The 22775-nt window shown below is 30.5% G+C and overlaps 2 protein-coding genes across 2 annotated transcripts; both read right to left on the bottom strand.

The window, feature by feature from the left end:
• Nucleotides 1-354: 354 nt before the first annotated feature.
• On the bottom strand, nucleotides 355-6210 carry LOC114388144. The gene is made up of 2 exons (XM_028348471.1): nucleotides 5902-6210; nucleotides 355-1932 (listed from the first exon to the last, which is right to left on the bottom strand). The coding sequence occupies exons 1-2, from the start codon at nucleotides 6208-6210 to the stop codon at nucleotides 355-357; spliced, it is 1887 nt and encodes a 628-aa protein (XP_028204272.1).
• Nucleotides 6211-14664: 8454 nt separating this feature from the next.
• Nucleotides 14665-17120, bottom strand: LOC114388308 (plastid-lipid-associated protein, chloroplastic-like). Its single transcript, XM_028348724.1, has 3 exons — nucleotides 16604-17120; nucleotides 15614-15809; nucleotides 14665-15275 (listed from the first exon to the last, which is right to left on the bottom strand). Exons 1-3 carry the CDS (start codon nucleotides 17011-17013, stop codon nucleotides 14961-14963), a joined length of 921 nt encoding a protein of 306 aa, XP_028204525.1. The 5' UTR covers nucleotides 17014-17120; the 3' UTR covers nucleotides 14665-14960.
• Nucleotides 17121-22775: the final 5655 nt, after the last annotated feature.

Raw genomic sequence — 22775 nt, forward strand, 5'->3', positions numbered from 1 at the left:
ACTTGTAATCTATTTTTGTTCACCTTTACTAGCACATGATTTGGCTTCTTTATCTTTTATTGCTAATGAAAATTACTAGCTGGATGAAGTTCCATATCAATTGGAACTCAGCACAAGATGTAATGGATTCTGTTTCTGTTATGGAATGATAAGATAAGCCATATTTTACATTAAGAAAAAATCCAATCCAACAAAAAATAAAATCAAATGCTAATAGACAGTCAACGAAAGCATTATCATTCTTTAAGAAAATATCCATTAGATATTCAGCCAGCTCTTAAATTAAAATGAGTAGAACATATGAAAACTCTAACATTTAATAAACAAGGCCCAATTATTAATTAAGTCTTTGGCTTAAGTATAACCGATATTTTTGGCTTTTCTCTCCTTTCCAAAAGGAGTGACTTCGAAACTAGATTTTGGAATACCTCGTGGCCATTCTGTGCACCCTCTCATCCCACGTATTATGTGTGGGTTCGTGTTATTGTATGTAGAGTTTCCTTGTTCCAACAATTCTGAGTGTTTGAAGCTACCTTCAACAGAACCTTGACACTGAATTGAACTTGTTGGAAGTCTATGGTTACACTCCTTTTGTTTGTGCCAACCATCATCACCTAGCCTTCTATGTTGAGAACATTTTGTAGAAGAAATCGTTATTCCACCATTATTGGAGCATGACCTTAGTTGTTTAGAAGTAAGACAAACTTTCCTCTTTAAGTCTCCAATAGATACGGAACATTCCCCATTAACTCCTGTCTTTAAAGATTCCAAACATGCCTTTTCACTACCTAATAAATCCTTGTCTTGGTAATTAACATTAACAGAATAGGTGTCTCCTCTTTGTGGCATTGAGCTAAACTTCCGATCCTCAATATAACCAATAGTTTCTAAGGAATAATTAGTTGGTTCTAATCCAAAATTATAATCACTGGAGGGACTGTTGTGATGCAATATAGAGCTTTCATTCAACTCTTCATCAAGATTTTCAATGTAGATTGTGGACATAGGGCTAGTAAGTGTGGTATGGGAATAACATGGTTTAATCTTCCCCTCTTCTGTGTTTTCTTTTCTTAGCTCCTCAAAAGTGGAAACTGTGTCATCTGACTTTGAGAAATCATATGAAAGCTCCAGAATGCGTTTGATATTTACTGATTCAACTACCTGTTTGATCAACTCTGCGTCCTCTAGTTCAGTGGTGTCTAGTTCAGCACCCCTTGATCTCAAAAACACTTGGAGAAAAGCAATCAACTGGACCATCTGATTATATTTGTCTTCAAGTAAAAACTGTACATCAGCTAGCTTCATTTGCACGCGTTCTTCGCGCCATAGCTCAGCCATTTCCATCATCTCCCTCTCTTCTTCCACCTCCTTGCAAATTTTCACGGAATCGCTTAGCAACACCTCAAGCTTAGCCGTGTCTTCCCTTACTTGCATGGCTAATTCGTTGCAAACTTCCTCTATCAGTTTTCTTTCTCTCTTTTCTTTCTTGTAGTTTGTCATATACTGCTTTGCAGAAATCTTGGTTTTAGCCAATTCATGTACCAATTTGGTATTGAATAACTCCATCCTTTCTCTACTTCTTTTTTCCCTTGCCAACTTGTCCTTTATGTTATCTAACATTGTTCCAATCTTGAGGCATTCTCTACACTTCTGGGAGACCCTTTTGTCTTCAAGATTCTGCAAAAATTGTTCCACTGTTTTCTTAGAGGACTTTTGTGTAGCCTTAAGTTCATTGATGGACCTCTGAGCGCGTAGGAGTTCTAGCAAATTAGTGACACCAAAGTAACAGTCACCTACAATTTGTTTTTCTTCAACATGCTTCATTCCATGAAGCATATTAAACTTGTTGCATGCTTCATTATTATTAAGGGCAGTGTTCCATTTTGTTGCCTCTTCTTTAGAACATTTGAGACATTGCATAGAAGATTCAAGCTGAGAAAAAAATAATCAAATCACCACCATGAATATAGATTGGATTGTTGAATCTAAATATTGTTTTCTGGAGGAGAAACATATATGATGTTATATTTAAGTTTCCTTTCGCCTTTCGGCCAACTTAATAAATTTTATTTTAATTTTAACCATTGCTTTAACTTTACCAACGATATTAGAAATAGAGATTTTCTATAATATCCAAAGAAATCTAATGATTTCATTTGGTACGATTATTTTCTGGGTGAATAGTTGAATAAATTTGGACGCATAAAAAAGAGAATTTATATTAATTTCATTCAACTATTGATAAGAAAAGATGAAGAAAAAGTTTATTTTTCTGAGGGTACAATAAAATTTCTTAATCTTCAACTCTTAATTTTCTGAGGGTACAATAAAATTTAAAAGTTAAAAAAAACAAAAAATAATGTTTTAAAGTTTAATTGTGTTCATATGTAAAAAAATGATCTATTTAATAAAAAAAATTATTATTCAATTTTACTCGTCTGTAAAAAAAAAACTTGGGTCAACAACACACCATGATTGGGTTAATCTTTGATCCAATAAGAATTTCTTTTAAAAATATATTTTATTTTTATAATTTTTTGAAAATGTAAAACAAATAAAATTTAAATAGGAAAAAAACATTTCTTTTATATAGAGTCATGGACCATCTGTTCAAATATCATTTTTTGGCTTCATTGATAGAACTAGAATATAAATAAATACAAATTTTATAAAAGACGTGAAAGCTTAGATATATTTTTTAGAGTGAATTTATCTTATTGATCCCAAGTAAAAATAAGATTAAATAACTTAATTCAATAATAATAGAATTTAGATAATTATCTTATATTTTCAATTTTATCAATAATGTTATGACTATCACATTTAATATACTATCTTTAATTTTTCTTTCATATCATTTATGTATGCAATCAAAACTTTATAAATATTAATTAAAGGTTAATAATTAAAATTATTTAATAATTATTTTTTTATTAATTATAAAAATCTATATTCTTTATTCAACTTAGGTAAATATATAGTTATCATAAAAGTAACTTTAGGTAAATAGTCTTCATTTATTTAACTTCAGAGAAATTAATTTTAATTTTTTTAATAGATTGAAATATATAAAAAATAATTTTAGGTAAATATCTCTCATTTGTTATAATTAATTAAAAATACTAATTATTAGTATTTTAATATTTTATAATTTTATTACATATATTTATGTATTTTAGTATAATTTCAATTTCAGTAAGAAAAGTATAATTTTAATTATTAATTTTTAATTAAAAATTATAAAGTTTGAATTTTATAAAAAATGATATGAAAGAAAAATTAAAAATAATATATTAAATGTGATAGTTATAATTCAAAATATAAGATAGTTATTTAATTTCTGTTGGTCATTATTTAATCTCATTTTTAGTTGAGATAAATTAGACAAACACTTTTAGAATAGATAACGAGGTGAATTTCATAATCCAAGGCTGACTAAAACGGCCTTCCAGTCTTACGCAGTTGATGCATGTAAAAAATAATAATTAGCATATGTTTTCATGATACCTCACAGCGAAGTCCATTTCTTGAACGCAAGATGGTTATTGGCTTCATTTGCTGATCTTTTATCTCTTTTAGTTTTTCTCCGCAATTGAGACGTCGATGAGGAAATGTGATCTTTACATTCCCGTTAGCAAGCTGAAGCAAACATGCGCGAGGAGATTCAATATGAGACAATGAAAATGGGGAAGGAGAGAGACATTGAATAAACCCCCGAATTAGTATTTGCAATTGAGATTATATGCGTCCAGCATTTTAGTTTTCTAGGTTTCAAAAGTCTCCAATTAGCTCTTAATTTTTAAAACGACATTTACTTTAAAAATTACAGTAAAAAATAAAGTTAAAAAAAAAAACAAAATGAAATACCTTTTTATGAAGTCAGAGACTAATGAAAAGTTTTTAAAATCTCACGAATTAAATATCCAATCCATATAATGTCGAGGATTAATTTATGAGTTACATGGATGTATATGAGTTAACCTAGAATACAAACTACAGAAAACGACCAAACTAAGTTTAATAAACTATAGTTTTTTTTATAAGAAAAATATGTGAAAAAAGTACAATAAATTCTCTAACCCATATACAAAATATTCAACACATAGAGGTAACTACATATTTTTAGTAATCTAATCTATCGAGTTCATACACTGGTTTGAGAATAACAACAAAACTCCCCATCCCTGCCATGCATGAATCAAGATGAACAACAAGATCTTATCTTGATAAGTTCTAGAATGAGTAATGATACTTGAACGCTAATGATATCAAAACTACTACCCTAAAACTGTTGATGATTTGCATTAGTCAAATTGACCAACTTACAACATATGCTAGAAAATACAGTATAACGTAAATTTCTAAACCTCAACCCTTTGAGTAAATTATCATATTGAAGATAATAAGTTGGACCACATCAAATGGTAAAAGGAAAAATAAAAAATAAAATTAAGTATAATACCAAATCTGATGAGATACTAAGAAAAAAAAATTAAGCTGACCATCTATACATGCATGCCCAAGGAATATTAGGCTTGGGTTTCAAGTGGAGCTGCCTAGAGATCCTAGGAAACACTTTTTTCAATTTTGTGGAAAGAAAAGTACTAAAGCATGGTAGTTTTGTGGTTTTGCTTCTATTCGGTCTTTATGGTGGCCTATAAATGTTAATATGTTCTTGAGCTGATTAAATTTATATCTTGGGCCTTTTTGAGTGATCAAGGCATGCATGAAGTGTTTGTAGAGTCAGCACGGCTTATGAATAAAATCAGGGTTGTGTGGCAGATATTAGATGTTTTATAAATGGGTTGGAGCACTCCTTATATATCTATTTTATATCTTTTTTGGCTGATGAAAAATATATATATATATATATACATGCCCAACGCAAAAGATATACAACAAGTCGTCGTTGATGATGATAATTTTTGTTTATTTAAAAGGCTATTGATGGTTCACAACAATTTCATGCATGTGTCTCCGGAAGTCTATTTACTTATTTTTCTACTAGCGTTTTTGGATCTAGTTTTGGCACCAGTATACGTGCGTCAACTCAGAAGTAAGAGTTGTAACTGTGTCTTTCACATGATTTGATGTGAAAACATGAATCCCAAATGCATGTAGATCCAAATATGCGATACGCCTGTTATACAAAACTAAAGACACAAAACAAATTAACTGAGTTGGAATTTGGAAAGTAGCACATAATGAGATGTGGGTCAAAGAGAAACTGATATTTCAAAAACTGCAAAAAAAAACAAAAATATCATAAAACCAAAACAAGAAGCCTACGCTAAAAAAATACAAAACAAAAGTTTTTATAAACTAAATTAATAACTGAGGTTGGAAGACAATAAGAAAAATCATGCATGCCGATATTAAACTTATGATTTTTTTCTTCGACATACATACATATATATATATATGCAACCCTGGACATATTCATCAGAAAACAAAACAAAGCCTTCTTGTAATATAAATTGAGAATATTAATAGCACTCTCTTTAACATATTTTTTTTAATATACTTTCTACCGACAGGTTATTTCTTATTTTACGTGCTCTTTTTCTTATTTTATAATTTTTAATAAATAATGTGTTAGAAAAAGTGTATTAATTAATAACACTCAGAAAAAAGTGGCTTACCTAGTATTCTTTCTTTGATAAGAAAAACATAAAAGTCACAAGGCTAGATATATCTTTCTTACTTTTAGTAAAGTATCATAAATACAATTTCGCTCATATAATTAATGTCAAGGTTCATAGTTTGCAAAATATAGTTAGGTTGGGGGTTTGCCATTTTAGGCTTTTACTACTATACCGAACCAAATTAACAAATTAAGAATATACTCAAATCAAAACGTAAGTGAGGAAAAAAGAGAAGCACATGCATTGAAATTTATACCTGATACTTGGACGATGGTGAATATCGTAAAACATCACCGTTCAGAAACCGCCACTGCCACAACCCTGCTACGAGCTTCCTCGCCGAAGCCTCAGCCTCAGTATTTTTCAGTAAACCTTTCCAAAAATTCACAGGGGAACTGTTATTACTTGCAGAATGCTTCTTGTGTGCTCCCCTGAGGCGAAAGGCGACGGCAATGCCTGGATTTCGATGCTTGCAGCGGCGACGACGAATTGCCGGAATGAGGGTCTGGCCGGAGGAGATCATTGGGTCGGGTGGAGTAGTTTTGAGGTTGGACTTGGACGCCATGAACGGAATGAGGTAGAGGCTCAAAGCAAAAGCAGAAAGAGAAAAGCGAGAACATGGGAGAAAACGAACATGGGTTGGTTGAGAATTTCGGAAACCATAATGTTTCTGCCTCCCGAGGGGTCACTTGAACCCCTATTTATTTCGTTTGCTTTGCATGTATTTTCTATGTTGAAAATTTTATGTCAATGATTTCAGAGTATTTTCTTGGCGTGAATCTAAGTATTTCTTGACTGAAAGTAAACGACTAAAATACTTAAATAATATATATATATATATATATATACATCAAATTTATGATGATATATTTAAGAAAGAAAATTATCTATATATCATATTTATAATAATGTCTCTCATAACAGTGATAAAGGTATCTTTTTTTCCTAATTTATTTTAATAGAAAAAAGGATAGATTCTTTTTTTTAGGTTTAGGTAGACGTAGATTTTACATGTTAGCAATTTATTCCAGTAACATGTACAGGCAACGAGGGAAATCATGTAAGTAAATGTCATTAACGGATCAGTAACAAATACAAAACCTACGATTGTCTCTTCCGAGGTTGGTAATATCTCATCATCTCGTGGTTCAGAGCCCAGCCCACGTTGCATCCTCCGAGGTCTGTAAATTCTTTTGCATTTTAATTAAGTCTTAAAAAATAAAATATTTTTTAAAGTATAAATTGGAATATACTACATTTTTGTAAATAAGTGAAATAGAAAAAACAAGTGTGGAAAATATATGATAAAATGATTATGTAATAAAAATAAATTATAAAAGTGTCGGAAGAATTTGTTGTATAAATGTTAGAATATTTTACTAAACAGGAGTTTGTCTTAAAACATTTGAATTTTACTACTAGTATTTTACTTTTCCTTTTTACTTATTGGCTTATTTGATCGACTTTTTGCTCCTGCAAAGTCAGGCTGAGTTAAATTTTCATTGAAAGTTATGGTCTTTCGTGACTATGTACGGAACGGGGGTGTAAAAACAAACTAAACACCGATCCAAAATCCAACCAAACGATTTTAAAAAAATCAAATTACTTTGAAAAAGAATCGAATTGAACCACTTTATAAAAATGATTCCATTAACCGAATCATTTTCAAAAAGGCGTTTAATTCAGATTTTTAGACAAACCAATTTACATGTGGATAAAAAAGTAGTTAATCAAATTCAACCAAACACAACCAAAAAACATAAAATCTTAAATGATGATTTATACCAATAAGTCATGAGTATTTAAGTGAATTTGGAGTCACACTCTAACTTAAAATCTTAAGACTCAAATTTATGGGTATTTTTCTCACTTATATAGTATTCAACCTTTTGATTTCTTTCAGATGTAGGACTTCACCTCACACTTGTACTTTAACAATCTTTTCCTACCGTGTGAGTCTCTTCTATATGGTAGTCTCCTCCTGAAGTGCAAGCCATTTTCATCCACAAATATTTTTATGACGGTCATTAGAATCTATATGTTCTAAATACTTGTATCATTGTTCCACCTACGAAACATGTCGTCTAGATTCATCTTTAGGAAGATTTTCAATACAAGAAATTCCCAAACCTAAGATTTATTGTCGTCATCTTACTCATATATGTCAATTACCAAGTCGAATCATCAACTTTGATATAAAAAAAAAGCTACCCGCTAATTATATATAAAAGTCTAATTTAAAAGAAAATGTATATCTAGTTTTCCATTAACCTCTTTAAAAAGAAATTGTATATAGTAAAGTATAAAGTGTTTCTTTTGCACTAGTGATATATAAATTAAAAGCAGTTGTGTATTATTTTTTTAAAATTTAATACTTTACTTTCCTAATTAAAAGTTTGCGTTTGCTCCCCTTATAAAAATAATTTTTTTAAAGTTAATATGAGGTTACCATTAACATGTTATGTTGGCGATATTTGTTAAAAAAAATTGACAATAAATTAATGGTGGATCAAAATTGTATTTTAAAAATGTGAAAATCAAACATGTAATAAAAAATGAGAAATTAAAATTGTAACAGTCATAATTATAGGAAGAAAAATATATTTAAGCTTAAAAATCTATATTTTCTTTGTAAAGTTTAGCTTAATTTTTCAAGACTTTTTAACCTAACATATTAACATGTGATAAATATATATAATGGATAAACCCCACACCCCTAGATGCATATGTGTTAATGAAGAATGTATCTTCTTATAATTTTTTTATTACTTCTCTAAATATTTTAAAAATAAATAAATAAATTTAATGACTTAAAATATAAAAATATTTCATATTTTATTTAATTTAATGAATAAAAGTTTGAGAGGAAGATATTGCCTAAAAAGATTTGAAGTTATTCTTTCACGGTACAATGATTGACACTTCATCCTTGAAATAATACCTGTACACTATTTTTTTTCTTCTAATACCTGCATCCTATTGGTCAAGTAAGTCAGTGATTTCTCCATTGACAAAAAAAAAACCAAAAAAGACAGTTATGCTCCCGTATCCAATTGTAGACGGTAGTTGTTTGTGTTATTTCTTACTGCAGGTTGTCAAATGTTGCTTTATTAGAATGTATTCGAGATCATTCCAAATCAGATCTCAGTCAGTATTATCATGCGTCCTTTTTTTTCTACCACATTTTGTTTCATTAATGTCCATGTGGTAAACTTCGTCTACTCTTGAGAGATGCAATTAAAGGCAATGTGAGCTGAACCAAATTAAAGGAATTGCAACTGAGACTATTACTTTTTTCTATTTCTACTTGGGACCTTACCCATTTTCACCTCATTTTGACCACTTTCATCCATTTTTAAAGAATTTTTTACTGATATGTGCTATTTCTATCTTGTTCGGCGATAAATTAAATTTGTATATAATTTGTATTTTTTTATTCATAAAAATTAAATTGAGTATAATACTCACGAATGTTGAACTGAACTAGATCCCATTAGTATACCATTTACATATGACTTGGTTATTATGTGATTTCACCCAATTACATATTTTATCATTATATCCGGTTTTCGTTCTTGGGAAGGAAAAAAGTTAAGTTTTGTTAGTAATATATTTCGGTACACAGTGAACTGGTCTACTTGGTATGAGTTGTATTCCAAGGTGTTTCTTTCAATTTCATCTGAGTTTTGGATTTGATGAAAGTCATATCTTGGATTTGGTTTAACGTTAAAAGGATAGTATTTGATATTCTTCTTTTTCTAATTGGTGGATTAACCTTCTATCTATATTTCTCTTTGATATGGCCCTACAAAATCTTTGTATTCATGTTAGAATACCTCTTTTACTCTTTTATAAATTTTGCTTAGAAAAAAAGATAGCGTGGTGTTAATATGATAACATAACAGGTTGTATAAAAGATATAAGATTAGTTTAGTAATGAAAAAAAATAAAAGAAAAAAAGGTCCTAAGTTTAAATTTTTTTACTAATAAAAACTACCAGCTAAAAAACTAAAAACAAGTGACGTGAGGCTAATACCAATTGACATAAATATAATTACACAAATATTAACGTAATACTAACCTTAAAACCAAAAATTAAAGGTAGATAGCCACTGTGATTGTGATTATGAATGCATTCATTCATGATCGATCTTCATCTATGCATAGAATAAGAAAAAAGGATAATTCAGGTGAGTTGACGAATTTCTACTCCCGGGAAATCACAGTATTGTCCACCTTCAATTATGAGGTACCCTGAGTACTACAAATGAAAGGATGCTACAACGGAAAACCAATTCCAAGTGTCTGACTCCACCAACCAAATAGAAAAAGTATTTTAAAATTTGAACTAACTCATCCAATGTACAGCCTCGACAACTCGACCAGGGTGCTGCAAAACCTGAAAAAACTACCTAACTCTCAGCTCAATAGCACTCAACAATTAAAATTTCAACCGGTGTTGTAAACAAAGGAATCATACCCTAAAAATTTGGGACAAAAAAAGTAAAGGCACAATAAACAACTCAAATAAATTGTTAATCCTGTTTGAAACCTGCTCCCTCTACTCAATTCATTTGATTTAATAATTCAATGCAAAAACATAAACATCGGCTACTGAAACTGACCACCAATAACTAACTACATTAGTATCTGAAGTGTAGAGTGTCACTGCCAAAACCTTGGACCCACTTCTTTTTAATTTTGGATACTTTCATCAATATGTTATTCATAATTCTGAGTAGCCAATAGTGTAGTTGATAGAAAATTAAATCCCAAAGGTTATTTCTGATGCAGAGAAAGATGCCAAATAGTTGCTGTAATTAACTCTTGAAATCATTTCTGGTAGATAGCCAACATGGTCATGAGTCTCATGACCTGAGTATATTTCCATCCTTTTTATTTCCTGTTAAGTTACATTTTTCCAAACTTTAATTTCTAACCAATTTCCAAAGTTGTACAAGTTTTGCATATGTCCATCTTTCAGAATTTTTTTTTGCTTAGCCCTTTTCTGTAAGGGGAGCTTCAAACAGATAAGTACCAAGCAATAAGCATTGACTTTTGAAATACTACTACTGGTTTTGCTTCACTACTGTGAACTCATGTATGCTTCTGGATAAGGGGCTGATCCTTCTGAAAATGTAGGCACTTGCGAAGACCTGAAAGCAGGTTCTTCCTTCTTGTTGAACTCAGTGAAGTCACTGTTTGGATCACTTGCTGATTCGAATGGTCTAAACCAAAACATTGTTCATTGATTGATGAATGGAGCCAATAGCACTAGGAAAATTTTAAAACCCTGAACATTACTAAAGTAGCAACTTTGAGAAGTTAGTCACCAAAAATATGTAATGTATCGTCCCAGATTGTTATAGGATATATGTTTAATTTTAAGTCATAATTGCATCTTGAATTGCAGCAAAACGTGACGTGAGATATTTTTCTAGAGAGGATATCTTTCTAGAGAGGAATGATAGTTCTTTACATTTTCTAACTACTGGTGGTTACTTTTTATTTTTCATTTGTTGTCTAAAAGCAAGGTGTGGTAAAACGAGAAAACATCCTCCATACTACTGGACTGGTACCTAGTGTAACTTTAGTAGAGTTTGTCCGCTAAAAAAAAGGTTTTGGTGATATACTCCAAAGAAAGAGGATGAGAGTTAACTCCACATTCTTAATTATTCTTGTCAACCATGTTGAGATTTAAATGCTTAATTAAAACATAATTTCACTTAGTAATATGACTTCGACTGAAATTGAAATTATATGTACGTATATTATAAACTATAAAATTAAATTTTATTTTATTAATCTTTTAGTTGAAAGTTATTTTTTCATTTTTCTTTTCAAAAGTGTTAAATTAAAAGATGCATATTATACAGATTTTAGCTTTGAGTGATATATATTTTCGGGCTATCAATTATGAAACCTAGTCTAGCCCTATGTCACGCTAGTGGGCCAAATTAGCTTTAATTAAAAATAAACAAAAAAATTAAGCATGATTCATGATCCAAAAATATGAAAAACAGATAAAAAATTTATATTTATAAATTAAATTGTTATTTTGCTTGTAAATTTGATATTATTTGCTCCTATATATAAAAAAATAATTACTTAATTTATTAAGACCAATAAAAAGTAGTTAAATTAATTAATTTATCATGAATTTTAATTATTTTAACAATAAGACTACTCATTATTTTAATGATTTAAGAGGTGCTTATTTTTTAAAAGATAATTTTTCAACCGTGACTATATCTTCTTTTATTGATAACTTAATAAATACACACTCTTACAAAAAAAGAGTATAATCATTAATGGACCTCACAATTAATTAAGAGTAAAAAGAAAACATAGTAGTGATATGTTTTTTATAATTTTGAACAATAGAAATGTAGCCTTTTGTTTAGTATATATAAGATCAGAGGTTGTATTTTCTAAAATGGATGACAAAAAAAAAGTCTTGCACAATCACAATAAGTTAGTATACTCTTTCTATTTCTTTTTAAGTGTTATTTTTAAAAAAAAAATTATTTATCTGTCATTTATAAAGTTCAAGATACATTAATTATTTTTTATCAATTACATCCTTAACTGCTTTTTAATATTTAATTAATTTTCAAATATATTTATTGTGGAGTGAGAAGAAAATGGGATGAAAAAGAAAATCTATGACTAAATTTTATTATTTTTCTTGATTTTTATCTAACAACGACACATAAAAAAAGGAATGGAGAGTGTATATTACAACTAATGATGTGTATTCAGCATTAGAATTTCACATTCCCATTATAAAGTGTTGCACAATTGTCACAATCTTCAATTTAGTTTTGCTATCAGTTCACATCTAAAGTAGATCAAAACATATCAGCATATATAAAACCACATGAAAATTCTCTTAGTTTTACGTCTTTCTTCTTTTTTTTTTTTCTTTGTAAAGATTCATGTTAGGGTTGGTCCATCAAGTTGGGCTCAAATTGCCTACTCTAGTAAAAGGTTTTTTTTTTAAGAATATTGTAGTAAAAGTTAGCACCGTCTAACACCAACACGTGGCTAAGGTGCTGGACAGTTTTAATTTATATATGTAGATGATTAAAAATGGACTTCTTAAGTATGATGGGACATTTCTTGGGTCTCATGTTTACATGTAGCTTAGTGGGTCGTTCAAGGTTAATAAGTGTAGAGGATGAACCTAATTTGTCGAGATGTCATCAACCTTTTGTACTCTGAAGTGGACATCAAATCTATGGAGCATTAAAACTTCTTTTAGGTTGAACCCATTGGATTAGGCCAGTGTAAAGGCTTAATCTAAATCACAAGCCGAATCAAGTTTGCAAACTTCTTAAATCATTAAACAAGCCAAATCAACTAGTAAATATTGGCGTAAAAACTCTCTTTTATTCATAAGTAGTTAAGCACCATGTCCATCACTACGAAAATGTAGTTACTCAGTCTTCATTAAATCCACACCTATACACCCTTCATAACTCTACTATAATACACCTTGATCACATCATATTAGCAAGGAGATTCCCTAGATGAATTTTGCTTGTTGTGTTTGGTATACAGAAGAGAAATATAGTATATAGAAATAAAAGGAGAGAGTAGGAATAGGTGGCAAATAAAATGAAAAGTAATTGTGTTTGATTGGAAAAAAATAAAAAAGAGATGATGAGAGAGATAGAGAGAAAAATGAAAATAGATGAGTATAATTTAAGTGGGTCTCATTAATTTTAAAATTATTTCTCACCTATATCATCTATAACAAACAACGTTAACTCATTTTCATCTTCACAAATTGTTTCCATCTCTCAAAACAAACAGCCTAAGGGTCAACTTTGCACTTCCTTTAACATTAAAGACCCCAGGATTCTCAAGTATCCCTTTGTTTATGGAAATATTTTCTCAAACTTGTTCCATGACTCTATCTTCATAGTTTACAGCCTCAATCTTGTCGGCAAGAATACATCTTAGTTAAACACTTAAACCCAACTATATAACAGGGACCTATCTCCACCAATACAGCTAACTCGATTATGACAACTAATCATGTAAAAAATGGAGAGGAGGATGTGGAACATGACTTTGGGTTATTTAAATTCAATTTAGCCACATTTTGGGATTGTTGTGTATCTCTTTAGGGCATTGCTATTGTCACCGCCAAATTTGTTATTGGTATTACTAGTCATAGTAAATTCTCCATGTTATCATTCTCCCTTCCTCCTACACCCCAACCCTTCTCCCTTCCTTCCCCATCTGCCCAACTCCCTTCTCCCTTCAACTCTCCCTCTCATTTCTCCTTCATTTCTTCGTCAAACAAGTGTGGTAAATTTTATTTTTCATTTTTTTATACAACGAAAATATGTTTTTATTATGTTTTGGATTGAGGAATACAATAAAATTATATTTTCGTTGTACTTTTTTACAAAACAAAAAAAAATACACAACAAAAATATAATTTTATTATATTTTTCAACATAAAATACAATGAAAACATACTTTCATTGTGTATCATTTGAGGATGAAAAAAATTATAAAACAAAATCATGTTTCCATTGGACAATTACTCCCACCCCCAAATAACATGACGGGATTTCATTGTGCAATCTTTTTCACCCCTAAAATATACACAATGAAAGATTTCATTGCAAATAATTTTATTGTGTTTTTGTCAAAATGACTTTTCGGAATAATGCTAAAAGACCTCCACGTGGGTAATGCCAATAGCAACTCCCATCTCTGTCTTGAATCCAGCGAGGTCGAAAACAGATTAGTTGTGTATCTCTTTATTTTTGGCAGAACAAAAACTGGTTTGGCCCAGAAAAAAAAAACATGGGATTGAACATGTGACTGATATGAGCAAGATGGATTTAGCCATACTTTCACAACTACATTTTTACTTCAATATCTATTCTGAGAAAGAATACAAATGTTTATTCCCTCAAATATTTATTTCCATTTTAATTAGCTACCCCAATATTGAAATTTAAGTATAAATTGAGTGCCAATCTGGTGAGGAAGAGTATAGATTAACAAGAATCTCACTCTGTTCCCAACAAAAGCATACTGGTTGTACCACTTCCGATCCTGAGAAAATAGTCAAACACAGAAAACATTTTATGATGTTACTTGAAGTTGGTTGATGCCTTTCGATTCTGCTCATAAACCATCACATTAACAACCAACCAACAATTCGCAACACAGCATTAACAAACTGTTCTACACATGTATCTTCAAAATCATTGTATAAAATTCAGACCCTTTACTTATTTATAAACATAAGCCTGATATTGACCACCAAAGTAAACTAGTTTGTTTTGTTTATCTTGTCAAAAGAGAGCTTCCTTCTTTGATAAGAACAAACACACTGCCACCATCGCCCCTTGAGATACGCAATTCTTCGTCGAGGTATGTGGTGAGTAACCAGGACTGAGCATTGCTGTTGGAAATTGGGATCTTCAAGGGAGGCCTACTTGAAATTGTTTTCACTACCGATGTGGCTGTGTCTTGGACAGAGGTAAGGATGCCTTTGAAAAGTGTAAGGTCAATCTTTTGACCCAGAAATTCCACATTTTCCGGTATCTCTAATGAGTCCGTAAGCTGTGGAGTGCCAATTATGCCTTCCTCAAACTTTATCTAAACAACATGCAAGATGACAAAATGTCACTTGTGGAGCTAAATCAAGATATTAAACTATTACGATAGTCTAAAGATAAATGTTAACAACACATTCTTTTGAACACATCTTTTATTATTGATTGAAATTTATTGAAAATTACAAATTAGATGGATCCAACAACTCATTTAATGACTCTCTCTCCCCTACTTTTTGTAGTTTTCAATAATTTTCAATCAATAAAAGGGTGTTAGAAAGAATATGCTAGAGAATCTCTTGCTAAGACTCCTCATAGTCTAAATCAAGATGGTAAACTAATATCATATGATAGTCAAAATTCAATTTAGTACAAACAAACCTGCACACGTTTTGGACTTCGAACATCAAATTTGGCATTAGTACTAATTGAGGTGGTGGCCAAAGGACCAGCGAACTGAACAGAGTTTTGGACGGTAAAATTCAGCGAGTCAATAATCTGGGATATTTCCTCTACCTTGACCAATGGTAGTGTTCCACTTGACAACAATGGGAATAAACCTGCAAAGGATGTATACCTGCGGAACCTCAAATCCACCCATGAGTTGGTAACTTTCAGTTAAAAACTTCACAATCTCTACCCTGCATCTACACATATTGCAGGGGAAAGAACACAAACCATGCAAGAAAACTAAACAGGCTTAAATATGTTTATGTTTTACGTTTTAAGGTTTTCGTTTTTAGTTTGTGTTTTACTTGTTGATCCCTGTAATGTTTACATCACTTGTTTTAATATCCACTGTAATGTAAAAACTAAAAACAAAAAATTATTATATTTTGCTGGAACATATGACACAGACTAAAAACAAAAAAAGTTACAATTTACATATTCTGTTAATCTGTTATATTTGCATGGACATAAAACATGTTGCTAATGGCAGATTCACAACAGAAATTAAAACAAGTAACATTGCAAGGATTAAAAACTAAAAGAAATACAAGAACTAAAAAAAAAAAAAAAATCGCTATACTTGGACGAACCTTGAAGGTATTTAACAAACTAAAAATTATATATTAAGTTACGTAATAGATGTATTGAGAAAAGAAAACTAAACATTTCATTAAAATTAGGTGCAGGGATATTCACTTCCATTCGCACGAGCATCTAATTGAAGAGCTAAAAGAAGGTGTCACAAAAAAATATCCAATTGAACAAAAGCCATAGAAGAAAGTAGAAACCTTCTAAAATTCTATTCAATAAAAGCCCATGCAATTTAATTGGAATTAAGAAAGCGCATAGAAAGAAAGAAATAAAGAAAAGAAGCAAGTTAAAAAAGCGATTTTCAGCAATTGGTGGAAGAAGGTAGCTTACGCGAGAATCCATTTTCCGTTGAGAAGAGTCAAGGCGTCGGTGGGAACAGGGTTAGGGTTCTTGGCCTCGAGCTGTGTGATGAGTTCAACGATCTCCGCTCTCGTTTCGCTCGTTGCTTTCAGTCCACGATCGGTGCCATAAAACGAATCCACCAAGGCCTTCTTCAGCTTCTCCGTCTCCGTCTCCGACTTCGTCGGTTTCTCCTCCACCGCTACGCCGCCGCCGTACGCCTCCTCCTTCTCCGGCCCCCACTCGTCGTCGCTCGTGACCGCTCGGACACGCACCAGTAGCCTCGGCCTTCCGACAGGTTTGGTCCAAATTCCGACGCTGCTGCGTGGTGGCGAAATAGAGGGTGAAGAGTTGAGCGGGGGCATGCAGAGGAGTTTGTTGAGGTGAGAGAGAGACGCCATTGTTCAGAGAATAGAACAGAACCGAACGAAACTGAGAAGGGAAGTGCTGGATTTTATAACGACAGCTGAGGTTTGAGAAATTCATTGTCCTAACTCCTAAGCGTTGACGACGTTGTAAAATGAAAAGAGTGTGGCCTTCGCCAAAATCACAATATTCTCCTTGCATTTATTTACTTATATTAATTAATTAGTTTCAACTAAAATTTAAGTGACTTTATCAGATTCATAAATAAGTTTTAATTTGATTCATAAAGACGTGCAGGCTTGGAGATAATTAAAATATATATTTACTCTGTCTCGTCTCATTTTTGTGTGAGAATTTTTTTTAAATAATTATTATTTTAATTTTTAAACGTAACATTAATTATTTTTTTCTTGAAATAACAAAGACTAAAAATAAATACTAATAAGATTAATTTTAAAAACAAAAATTCTGTGTAAAACAACTTATTAATTTTTTCAGTGTAAAATAACTTAAAAGTGATAATTATAATGAGATAAGGAAATAATGAACATTTTTTAATATATAAATTATGTTATAATTAAAACTTATAAAATTCATAATATAGGAATATAAAACTTATAAAACATATAATAAACATTTTTTAATATATAAATTATGAGTCATATCACATATTTTGTTTGATTTTCATATAAGTTTGGAGAAGGGAAAGTCGGTTTTTAAGAAAAACGCCAATCAAATGAGATAGATAGGAGAGACGTGTAATACAGTAGAATCTTTAACGGTCATCATATTCATATCATGTTAAATGGGCCAGTGTCTAGCAGTAGAAGGGGCTGATATTTGAGTTGGCTTGGGGGACTAGCTTGAGGCTTTGAATTTGCGACGTGAAAATTCAAAGTGTGAGGCACACAATCAGTTATCGTTTTCTGAGAATCTGAATATGCTAATTGTTAATCGCATCGTGGCAACTCTAGAGTCTTCCATCTGTTTGTTGTTTTTGGAGCTTAAACGTAGGTGTTTGCTTCTCTTGAGAATTCCAACATTTGTCATCTTCTCATTCCCCCACCCCAATATTCATAAATTATATTATACTCGTGTATATATGGTATCATCAATATATCTATAATCAATAGGTTAGCATCAAAGTAATCAAAAAAGAAAAATAGGTTAGCATCAATCTTCTAACGTTGTTTCTTTTATAAGCTAAAATTTATTAAAAATTAAGAGTATCATTAAATAGAAAATTAATTCACCAAAATTTATATTTTTTTATCTAATAATAAATTTGTAGTTAAGGACGAGCATAAGGTGGTGTATGGTTAGCTATTTATATAAAGGAAGAAGTTCTCATAGTATAGATTGAGGTGATCATAATGAAGCTTTTAAGTTGCTTACATGAGAGTGAAATTGCGAAAAGACACTTCTAGTTTTCTCTAACCGGAGGAGGGTCATTATTTCTGGTTGTTGGACGTTTGCTCCGTGTATTTATAAAAAAAAATCGGAGGAGGGACATTATTTCATTTATCGTGTAATATTTTCTTTAATTATTTATAGGAATAATATGTTAGACATTAGAGATACTATTGAGTAAATTTATCCCTCATTTTTTAAATTTCTTTTACTATTTTTGAGAAAGGTAAAAATATTTTAATCTTAATGGTTTGATATTAAAATTAAAATACTAAACAATTTTACATCATCTTCCTTCACACAGATCATCAACACCAGCAAGGAGGTATGAATCACCTACTCAAAACAAATTCTATTGAAATACAACAGAAGAGACTAAACAAAGAATGAAGATGAGAAGCAATACCTTTTTTAATCCCTTCCCTATATATACAGACACGAAGCCTTCGAATTCTTCAAATCCCCTCACATACAAGCACGAAACCCTCAAATAACGATATCTTAACGGTACTCTCGGAATCAGAGACTCCTCGGTTTTCGTGACGAAACCACAATTGACCAAAGCTGGTAATAAAACATTTCATTCCGCAAAAAAAAAAAAAAAATCAGAAAATGAAAACCATAACTATTAATTAAGAAAAAACAAGAGAAATTCAGAACGTGCCTCGAGCGAGCAAAAACGATTGGCGAGACGACGAGACTTTGCTGAATGTTGATTCTCCTTTATCCACAAGCGATTCTAAGGTCACAGACGAAAGCAAATGGCGCTGATACTGCATTGGAAGAATCGATAGTGTGAAAACGGAACAACGGTTATGAATGGTTTTGGGATTTTGGTTCCTCCACTTACCGGCGTGAATCACGTGAACCTTCTCATTCGCGTCAAAGTCAAAGGCTTGTGGATATAATGATATAGCAGCGCAATAGAGAGGGACGAAGGCTTTGAAGAGTTATCGGCGATCAACTAACAGATTCCGGTGGCGGTGGTGCTGCGTACTCTGAGATCTTTGGGACTCGGGGGGTTTAGGGGAGTAATGGGTTTAGGTTCATGCTGTAACGAGGTCGTTATAGTGCCAAGCTACGTTTATTCAAGTCTTTGTCATAAAAAATTGTAGATAAAAACACTTTTATATATATATATATATATATATATATATATATATATATATATATATATATATATATATATATATATTTCTTTTTTTTAATTTTACCTGTACTAAGTGACAGTAGGTGGTAGGTGTAAGGCTTTAAGATTTTACATATACTGTAGGTTGATTCTTTTTATTAACTTTTTCCTGCACCAAACAAGTATAGATATAAATCTTTGATTTTACTATAATAAATATTTGTACGTAAAAAATTTTCCTAAGTTTTACCTAAATTAGATTAAACAGGTAGGCAGACGGTGATTTTTAAATTTTAATTTTTCACAACCTATCTCAACACAATTTACACCAGCATGTTTGGACGCGGCAGATTTGTTATTTTAGAGTCAAATCAAATGGCATCCACATAAAGGCCCCGTATCGATTGGTTGGAATCCATTTACTAACAAACGCTAATCATTGATTAAAATTGCTGCATGAGGAATATATAATGTTATCACGATTCAAATTAACAATAAAAGAAATTTCATTACTACTATTTAGTTCAAATCAATTTTCAAAATCCTTAATCCTCTCCAATATTTTTAAAAAGTTTTAATAAATTTATTATTGCTTTAATCACGAAGGGGATGATTATGATCATGATGACCACTACGTGGCTACTTTAGTTTAGGTCTGAATTCTTAGCAGAATTTCCACAAATTAATTGCTGTGACCGGGAGGTAAGTACCAGTCCCACGCATACCAAACCACAGTTCTGTTTGTCACTTTGTTCTCTCCTTTCTTTGTTATCTCCTTCAGTCCTTCTGTTCCTTCAACCTTTATCAAATGTTATAGTTTGATGCTATTTTTTTTTTTATTTTTCTGCTCACCTAATTTTGTTATTCATATTTCATCCTATCTTCGAACTGGTGATGCATAAAGTTTTCTGGTCCAACAAGCTAGCCACATATATTATCAGTTGTTTTTAAGGTTTAAGTAGCTCAACAATGGCGTACACTCTTCGTGCGAACTTACACTCTTACACATTGAATTGATCTTGATTTAATTAATTTCTACACACAAACTTTTAAAAATAAATAATAATAATAATAATGATATTTTTATAATTAAAAGATAGAAATAGAAAATAAAAAGCTAAATCATCCCTAATTTTCTCATTACTAAGAGAATGAACTAAGTTATTCTACTTTTATTAATGAAAAGTATCCACTTCTTTAAATATCATGTAGCTTGTGTAAAGTCAAGTCTATAGTTTATTGAGATAAAGCTAATAAAAAAAGTTTATTGAGATAAACTATACATTCGCTGTAAATTAATTAGTTCGTATATAATTGGTTCAAGTATTCAACCCCTAGCGAATTGGTGCAAATACCGTGCGGTCTTCATTGACATCGTAAGCTCTTCCTAGTTAACGGGGTATTCTAATATTCTATATACTTCATGCCATAGTAGAAAATGCGTGAGAGTGAGTTGTGTGGATTTTTATTTTTATGTTAGCAACATTGGTTCAACTGATTAATGAAGATATATGGGCAGGCGTTATAGCATCTTCTAACCTAATATTGGTTTAGGTGACATTTGGTGCAGTTATGGATCCCTAAGATTGGATAAGAATAAAAAAATTCAGTATATATCGGTTCTCTGAAGTCACTAGTCAGAACTAATGCTTAAGAGTAGTACTATATATAATGTTTCCATTTGTTTCTGTGTTTCTTTGAATGGTCATATTGGTCACTGAATTAGATTAATCTGAATTAAAAATATTTTCTTTCAAATATTTTCCATTTTTTAACCATCGTAAATAAGATTTTTATTTTTTATAGAATTGTGAGATATGTTAATTCTTTAGACGGATTATAAGATTAAGGGTCTTGTTAGTTAAGCAAATAAAAAGAAAAATATGTATTGTGTAAATTATAAGAGAACCTAAAAAAAATCATGAGTAATCTAATTTTTTACCTCTCAATAAATATATTTTTATTTTAAATTTTTTAATCAACATCCTAAAATCATTTATTAACATTTACCTAAAAGTAATTCTTAATTGAGAAGTTAACCGCACTTAAAATTGTACTCTTTTTTAAGATTAAAAATGTGTTATGGTGAATATCAAATTCAATCCTCCATCAAAATGTGTGTTTACGGGAAATGCAAAATTCCCATTGCAGAATTTAAATGTGTACAAACTATCGGCTTATTCAGACTTTTGGGTCTCAAATTATAGATTCAATTCAATGAACCGATTATTAAAAAAATAACTATTAATTAGGTTTAATTTTGCTGATATTTTTAAAATTAATTTGTATTATTCTTTAAATTATTATTTTTATCCAAATTTATCAGAAGTTTGTAATTCTTTTCTAAAAATCAAATTCATGTATAAAAAATATACAACAATTCCCGCACATTGTCCAATCAAGTAAACTAAATCCTTAGTTATTATTAGTTTAAGAAATTGATAGTTTTACTTTTGCCCATAAGATATCACACACAAATGATTAGTAATTTGAGTTCTGTAAACATAAAATGAAAGTTTGATTTATAACTTCATCAGTTTGAACAAAGAACCACTATCTCTTTTTCATATTTTTGATGTTTAGTTTTCTATTTTTTTAAAAACAATTGATGTTTTAGGATTTCAAAATCTATTTAATGCATTTTTCTTAAGTATATCTTTATTTAATACTATTGCTAGTAATGTAAATATCAAATATCAAGATATTAAATAAGGACATTTTAGTCTAAATATAATAATTTTTAGTTTTATTAAATATTTCTCAATCTATGTACAATATTTTTAAACATCAAAAGATATGAGAATGATGTAGTATTTTATAGTTTATTTTTGTTTAAATTGATTTTTTTTTAGTTAGCAAGAGTTGATGGAAAAAAGAATTTAAAATTATTTAATCAGTTTAATTTTTTATAAATTTCAGTAAAAAAATAAAATTTCAAAACTTTAGATAAGAAAAAAAAATAAATGATAGATCAAATTACTTAATTTAAAGAAAAATATTAATTATTTTAGAAAAAGATTAAATTTACATAAAATATTTGGTATTAAAAGGATCAACAATGTAATTTAAAGGTTACATTAACAATAACAACAAAGTAGAGAATCCAAATCCTCAGTCTCACCGTCACCGCAAAGAGAAGAGGGCATGACATGAGCCATTTGGCCAAAATCTTGGTTGCCGTGCCGGTTTCAACGGCTTTTGACTTTAGTTGTAAGTCCGGCCAACACAGCACTGATACGTGTTCAAATTAATTACTAA

Source organism: Glycine soja, chromosome 15, assembly GCF_004193775.1.
Source record: "Glycine soja cultivar W05 chromosome 15, ASM419377v2, whole genome shotgun sequence".
Taxonomy (NCBI): Eukaryota; Viridiplantae; Streptophyta; class Magnoliopsida; order Fabales; family Fabaceae; genus Glycine; species Glycine soja.